This window comes from Nothobranchius furzeri, chromosome 3, assembly GCF_043380555.1.
Source record: "Nothobranchius furzeri strain GRZ-AD chromosome 3, NfurGRZ-RIMD1, whole genome shotgun sequence".
In the NCBI taxonomy this organism is placed as follows: Eukaryota; Metazoa; Chordata; class Actinopteri; order Cyprinodontiformes; family Nothobranchiidae; genus Nothobranchius; species Nothobranchius furzeri.
The window spans coordinates 58,801,668-58,808,493 of NC_091743.1; the positions used below are offsets into that span (position 1 = coordinate 58,801,668).

Here is a 6,826-nt window from a genome sequence, read left to right on the forward strand (position 1 = left end):
CATCGGGATATTCTCAGTGGAGTTGGTGGCGAATGTCCTCCTGTACAGGATCGAGTACTTCACTGATTGGGAGAATGTCGTGGACCTCGCCATCATCATCATCGGGTAGAAAAATCTCAGTCAACCTTTGCTTTTGAGAACTGATGGTTTATTTTTTGCTGTGATAACCATTTTTGTTGTTTTCTCAGCATCGTGGAAATCGTGTGGCAGACAGAGACCAGACTCTACGTCCTTCGTGTGTTCCGCGTCACTCGGATCAGCATGCTGTCCAACTTCTCTCCTAAGCTACAGAGGCAGTGGGAGATCCTGAAGCGATCCATCAGGCAGTCGCTGCATCTCTCCATGATGTTTTTTTTTCATAGTCTACATCTTCAGGCACGTACACACACACGCATGCACGCACACACACACGCACACACACAATTTGCTCTAATAAGGATCTGGCTGACTCTCGCTGCAGCATGTGGGGAATGGTGTTATTCAGCTGTGAGGGCTTTCCACCGCCGGAGGTCCAGGGACTCTTTCATCCCCAGGCCAGCTTTGACTCGCTGTGGTGGTCCATGCTCACCGTCTTCCAGGTATTATTTCCTTCCTAATATTCAGTCGTGACTTGACTCCGTTTTTTATAAACGTTTATGTTTGTTTTCATTTCAGATCATCACCGGGGACAGCTGGAACGTGATAATGTACAGTGCGATGCTATACAACTCCCCATACACCGCACTGTACTTTATCACCGTCATAACCATTGGGAAGGACCTCCTCCTAAGCTTCCTGGTGGGCATGGTCATGGCACACTTTGACCGTATGGTATGAATCTGCTTCTGCACACCACCACAGAGCGTTTTCTTAATTGTAGCACAAGGAGCCTGAAATGTTTTGTTTTCCCCTGTAGCGGAATACACGCCAGACATCATCATCTGTAGAAACCGACTCCTCCAGGTCCGAGTCTCGGTCGGACCCTTTGTCGGCCTCTTCAGAGCCACCAACCAGCTCGCCGTCTGGACCTGTAAGTTACTCTGAAGCAACCTGTCCTTTAAATCCACTATTTGAGCAGCAACACAACCTTGAGACAGGTGCGTTCAAGTGCTGCTTTTTGAAATGCGTCAATTTTATCACACACACTTTTGTTTATGTAGACGCCCGAGCCCAGCGGAAGTAGCGGCAGCTGGCCCAGCACGGTGAGGGTCAACAGAAGCCCAAGCAACGTAAGTCTGAGACGAGACTTTTGTCAAAGTTCAGATTTTTCACTTGTGTTTTAGTAACAGAGAGTTTGTCTTGTTTCTGTCCATGAGTATGGGCAAAGTGTGGTTAGTGGAAGTCTCTAAGATGATTTCAAGATCCTGTTAGTAAAGTGTGGTTACTTGTGTTTTTCTGCACAGGCACAGGGATGCTCCAGCCAGAGGAGTAGCGCCGGGTTCCAGAGCAGCTCAGAAGATGGGAGGAGCCCATGACCCGGAGCAGCTCAAAGGTCAAGAGGAGCCCCAGGGCTCAGAGCAGCTCAAAAGTTTAAAGGAGTGCTGGGACCGTTTAGTTAATTTTAAAGTTTTAATGTTCAGGTTAACAAAATGTTTAAATTTTGGTTATGAAGTGTTTTAGTGCTTTTGTTCTTGGTGTCAAACTAAAAACTTTGTTTTTGTTTGACAAAGTTGTCATGTTGTTTAGCAACAGTTTGGTGTTTCTGGTTGTTTTGTTTAGATGTAATTAGGTTTGTAAGTGGCTCAAACATCAGGGTGTAAGCATCCTCCTGTCCAGAGGCTTGGAGTTATGCACCATGTTTCAACAAGGCTGCAACGTCACCACGGAAGATGAAGAGTCGTGTTTTTGGCCAGAATCATGCAGAGAGGACTGGCTGACCCCTTTAGGGCCCCTGAAGAAAAAGCTGCAGACACACTCGGATCTCCCAGCCTGTGGTCCTTCCAGCAGCAGAGAGCATCTACTTCAGCTCGTCTTCTCAGCAGAGTGAAGATCTGAAGTTTATCTAAACATTTTGCCATAAAATGCAGAGACATTGAATTATGACTTAATATCTTTAGTATGCTTAAGTGATGCGTAATTAAGACACATAAAAACAGTATTTTAAGCTTTAAAATACACAATAGATGCTACTTGATGTGCCCTCTGGTGGAGGACCTGTGTACTACTGGTGGCTAGTCTGCTATTATTATGCATTCCTTTGCCTCAGCTTTGATGATCTGTTGCTCAGGGAAAAAAGCTAATTCAAAATGTGAAGAACGGTGAGCCCAATGTTCTTCACACAAACATCCACTCAACATTTGCCTCTAAAGCTGCCCTCGGTGAAATGGATCAACCCTTTCCATCCTTATGGAGGCCCACGATTTTGTCTCTGGCATATTTAGACATGAGAGATGGCTGAACAAAAGGTGAGTTAGGCTTAATATGTCCCTTTTAAATTAGATAAATGGTTTTAAAGAGTCTGAAAATTACATTTACAAAAAGTTTATATGTCAAGTTCTTTATTTAACTGCCTTTATTCCTATAATTTAATAAAATAGCATCTATTATATTAAGTTGAAACAGAATCTACTGTAGTGAGAATATTTGTTCCTTGCAAAAATAGGGCCTGTCTAACAGTAGCTGAGATTAGGATTCTCATGTTAACTTAGTTTGCCTTTGAGAAGCTTTCTGGTTGTCTTCATAATTTATTTAATAAACACGTTTGAGACATCTGGTGAGCATCGTTTTCGTATGAAAGCTGCCACTCAAAGATTAAGTTTGTGCAAAATCTTCTCAAGATTACGCACCTTCATGTGCAAGTTCAGAAATTTGTACTAAATAATTTTCTTACTGCTGGTGAAAAAGGACTTGAATTCTTAAAGATGCAGTCATCCTATCAAGAATAAATGTTTTCAGGTTTTTATGGTCCAAACTTTTTCTAATGAGCCAAATTTAGTTTCAGAGGGCCAAGCAACTGTTGCTAATTATTATATCTTTAGAGCCAAAGTATTCACAGAGGCATTACTGGATTGTGTTATCATTTAATGACCGTTTAAGCTCACATTATGTGTACTTGTCAAAAGAATGTGGCTTGTGAAATTTCCCATCAGACAAATAATTAAAACAGGTGTTTTTCCCCACACTTAAATGGTACAAAATGAAGAAAAGGACCCAGAGGTGACATTTATAAAAACTAAACATGTAAAGATGATTTGTTTCCAAAGTAGCACAAGAAATATTTCTGTATTTATGGAGTTGTTTGTTTCTTCTTTGTTGGTTTAAGATGCCTAAAAGACGAGGAACATGTCAGTTAGAAATAAAGCTTTGACTTTTACAGTAATTGGATTGTTTTAGTGTAACTGAGAAGAGAATCACCATCATCCTGGCTTAATTCTGACACATTAGGTCACCAGCTGAGGAGACATTAAGTCAAAATCAGAGATTTCTTGCAGTGTATTAAAGTCTTTGTTGGCTTATGTCCTTCCTTCTGAAAAGTAGCAACTGACGGTCCCACGAGGTGCTGCCAAAGCTCTGGATGAGCTGCATGCCGCAGTGTTTCTCCAGGTGCTCCTTGAGGTGAATGGCCACGTCCCCCTGGATCTTCAGGGTCTTAAAGTGGTCAAAGTCAGAGCGGCCCAGCTTCCTCAGCCGCCGGGCTGCAGAGCGGTAACACTTCCAGGGTTGGGCCTCCAGCAGAAGGTGCTTGCTGATGGAGGCCAGGTGTGAAAGCAGCTGGAGTAGGGCAGAGTCTCCGTGGTTTAGGTGGACCCACATTGTAACCGCCAGGCACAAACACAGGTGGAAATGGGTGCAGCAGTGCTGTCTGAGGTAGTCCTGCAGCTGCTTCGTGTCCTGGGTGATGTCCAGATGCATGAAGGTGATGTTACTGTGCTCAGGGCTGGTCTGTTGTGCTCGACGAATAAGCGTTTCATCCAAGTCGAATCCCAGGAGGTGGACCTTCCTCCTGGGTGGGGTGAGGTCAGACACAACATGCTTGTAGAAGGCAACACTCAGTTCCTGTTAAAGCAGAAGACAGGAAAAAAATACTGTTGTGGTCATTTAAAAATAGCAACATATTTTTTAATTCTGAGCATATTGCATTTGTTTATTTCACATGGTCTTTTTGCATCTTTATAAAGCAATTATTGTCCAGGTTTTCTCCCTTCAAAGGTTTTCATAAGCTTTTGATAATGAGTTTGTTAAAAAAAATTACGTCAAAATGATTAATATAAGGATTGTCTATAAGGATGAAAAAGAGTTGCACTTTTTACTTTGAAACTGATTATTTTAGTCGGAGACTCACCCACCCCTGAGTTACACCCGACGTCCAGGATCAACGTGTCCTCCTCCCGACTGTCATTGTGCCCTAAATCCCGCAGGAGTGTGGCTGGAATCAGACTCAGCCGGTTCTCCGGAGGGTTGAAGGTGTAGTAGTTAATGAAGTTTCCATAAGGAGCAGCGCCTGGGTCTCCCACTTCATCAACAGATTTACTACAAGTCGGACAAGTTGCCATCGTGACACGTGTGTGCCAGCTAAATCATTCCGGGTGGAAAACATGACCAGTTTACAATAATTACCTTACACTATTTCACGTATATTTGTGGAAATAGATAAATTATTATGATTATAAAAATAACTCATTTTATTTATTGTTATGTTTTTGAGAAATACACCCAGCCAACAAGTGGAAAGTCAGTGAACGTAGCAGTGCAGATGAACTCCGTGTCGACAGGTGACGCAACAGCTTCACTCGCTGTTAATTCAAACTCCGCAGTTTCCGCTGCTTTACTAAATTGAAGGTAATCTTAAATAACTGGTTACAAAGAGACATCACAATTTTTGGAAGAATACTATTAACCAAAATGGATAGTTTATCTAGATTTATATATCCAGCTTATTCTTTATCAATATCAAATAAAATCATTAAAACAAGTAATAGCTTAAATTTTAACTTTATTTGGAGAAATAAATGCCATTATATATCTAAAGATGATTTGGTTAAACCATACATTGAAGGTGGTGGAAACGCAATTGACTTTGATGTAATGAATGGTGTTTTGAAAGTGAAATAGTTAAAATCATTCCTAAATAATCCACACTCCATCTGGTTTTTTATACCAAGTAAGGTCTTTAACAAACTGGGGGGTATCGATTTTCTTCTAAAATGTGACTTTGAAATCACTTGGCTACCTATTAAACTTTCTGCATTTCATTAACAGGTCCTTCTTTATTGGAAAATGTTATTTAAACATAACTTCACTCCACATAATAGCCCAATTTGGAACAATGGATATATCCTAATGAACAGAAAATCTATTTTTATCCAAGATTGGTTTTCCAAAGGTGTTTGGGCAATTGCCCATTTTGTAGATAAAGAAGGACATGTTCTAGAACATCAAGATTTTTGCCAAAAGTTTAATGTCCAATGTTCTAAGAATAAATTTAATCGGGTTATAAAATCAATCCCACTGTCACTTAAAAACATAGTTGTAAATGATATAATATATTCTGGCATCTCCCCCAGGTTAAGACAACTATATATAGAAGATTTTGTGATGATAAATGCAATAATAAGTTTCTAAGATCTTCATTAAGGAATCTTTTTTATCCAAATTTACTTAGACGTAATTACATATTAAAAGATTTTCAAAGGGAAGAAATTGAAAAAATAAGAAGTGATTATATCACCTTCCCTATCGCTCCTAAAGGGAAAGAAATACAATTTATAATTTTGAATAAAATTTACCCAACCAATAGACTCCTTGGGGATAGATTCAATATAGAAGCTGGTAATTGTGTATTTTGTGAAACAGAAGAGGAGGACTTAGACCATCTATTTTTTTGTGCAATTTTATACAAATATTTTGGTTAGATTTTCATGCCTGGCTTTGTTCTAGTGGGATTCAAATTGCCCCATTTACCTTAAATATGATAATGTTTGGAGTGTTTTTGAAAGAAAAGAAAGTTAGTTATGGTGTTAATGTATTATTAATTCTGTGTAAACAATTTATACATAAATGTCGATTTTTTAAGACCAAACCAACACTAGCCTATTGGAAAAACGACTTAAAATTATCAATTAAATCTTTGAATTTAGTTAAAAAGAAAAAGGCTGGTTTGTTTATCTCCTTTGTAGATTTTGAATTAGTAAGGTAATAATTTGTTAATTATGTGACCCCATCTTTAGATGTTCTTTTTTTTTAATTTTTTTTCTCATATACGTGAAAATGTTCAATATGCATGTAATGATTATCTTTTGAATATATAATGTAAGGTGCATTCTGTTTGTATGTTATCTTATCTAATAAAAAAAAACTAAATTGAAGGTGAGTTTTCAGAGAGCTACTTTAGAGTCTGTGTTGATGCTTTGACATTGAGGCGAGCAAACACACCTTGCTGTGGTCATTGTGCTAAATAATAAAAGGTAGGAGAAAGTGAAAGAGAGCTTTATCGCAGTGGCTTCTGTTGCTAGCTTGTTCTCACTATGAACAACAGTCATATTTTTTGCAGCGTGTTGTTTATTTTGAAGTTATGAAGCTCCTCTGACTTCCTGTTCTGGTTCTTTTAGGGGCCCATCATGGTGTCAGGAAAGCGTCTGGCCGATATTGGCTACAAGGCCTTTTCTGCTTCAATGATGCTGCTGACGGCCTACGGAGGCTACTTGTGTGCGATGCGAGGATACCGCTACTGGGAGAGGCAGAAACAGCTGAAACTGGCTGCAGAGAACCAGGATTCTGAGGTCATTAAAGATTGATGTGACAGGGACTCCCGTTCCTTTGGTTCAAAATGTAAAATAAGGGCAAAAGACCTGATCAAATCGATTTGGGGCCTGTGACATCTGTAATGGCCGAGGATTGTGAGTGATGG

The 6,826-nt window shown here is 39.8% G+C and overlaps 3 protein-coding genes across 6 annotated transcripts; 2 read left to right on the forward strand and 1 right to left on the reverse strand.

Moving 5' to 3' along the window:
• The first annotated feature begins 2 nt into the window (after window positions 1-2).
• LOC129167253 (voltage-dependent T-type calcium channel subunit alpha-1I-like) lies at window positions 3-2,597 on the forward strand. The gene is made up of 6 exons (XM_054751900.2): window positions 3-105; window positions 189-578; window positions 655-810; window positions 896-1,009; window positions 1,140-1,208; window positions 1,383-2,597. The coding sequence occupies exons 2-6, from the start codon at window positions 462-464 to the stop codon at window positions 1,452-1,454; spliced, it is 528 nt and encodes a 175-aa protein (XP_054607875.2). The 5' UTR covers window positions 3-105; window positions 189-461; the 3' UTR covers window positions 1,455-2,597.
• A 386-nt stretch (window positions 2,598-2,983) lies between these two features.
• On the reverse strand, window positions 2,984-4,508 carry LOC107385397 (pre-miRNA 5'-monophosphate methyltransferase). Of its 2 annotated transcripts, XR_001572970.3 has the most exons (3): window positions 4,266-4,508; window positions 3,334-3,975; window positions 2,984-3,245 (listed from the first exon to the last, which is right to left on the reverse strand). XR_001572970.3 is itself a non-coding variant. In XM_015959235.3 (2 exons), the coding sequence occupies exons 1-2, from the start codon at window positions 4,470-4,472 to the stop codon at window positions 3,415-3,417; spliced, it is 768 nt and encodes a 255-aa protein (XP_015814721.3). In that variant the 5' UTR covers window positions 4,473-4,508; the 3' UTR covers window positions 2,984-3,414. The 2 variants fall into 2 exon arrangements, 1 of the variants encoding a protein (XP_015814721.3); XM_015959235.3 differs by having other exon boundaries at window positions 2,984-3,975.
• Window positions 4,508-6,713, forward strand: LOC107385399 (cytochrome c oxidase assembly protein COX14 homolog). 3 transcript variants are annotated; one of them, XM_070549367.1, is made up of 2 exons: window positions 4,508-4,758; window positions 6,528-6,713. In XM_070549367.1, exon 2 carries the CDS (start codon window positions 6,537-6,539, stop codon window positions 6,711-6,713), a length of 177 nt encoding a protein of 58 aa, XP_070405468.1. In that variant the 5' UTR covers window positions 4,508-4,758; window positions 6,528-6,536. The 3 variants fall into 3 exon arrangements, with proteins under 3 accessions (XP_070405468.1, XP_015814724.1, XP_015814723.1); XM_015959238.3 differs by lacking the exon at window positions 4,508-4,758 and adding an exon at window positions 6,280-6,285; XM_015959237.3 differs by lacking the exon at window positions 4,508-4,758 and adding an exon at window positions 6,320-6,383.
• Window positions 6,714-6,826: the final 113 nt, after the last annotated feature.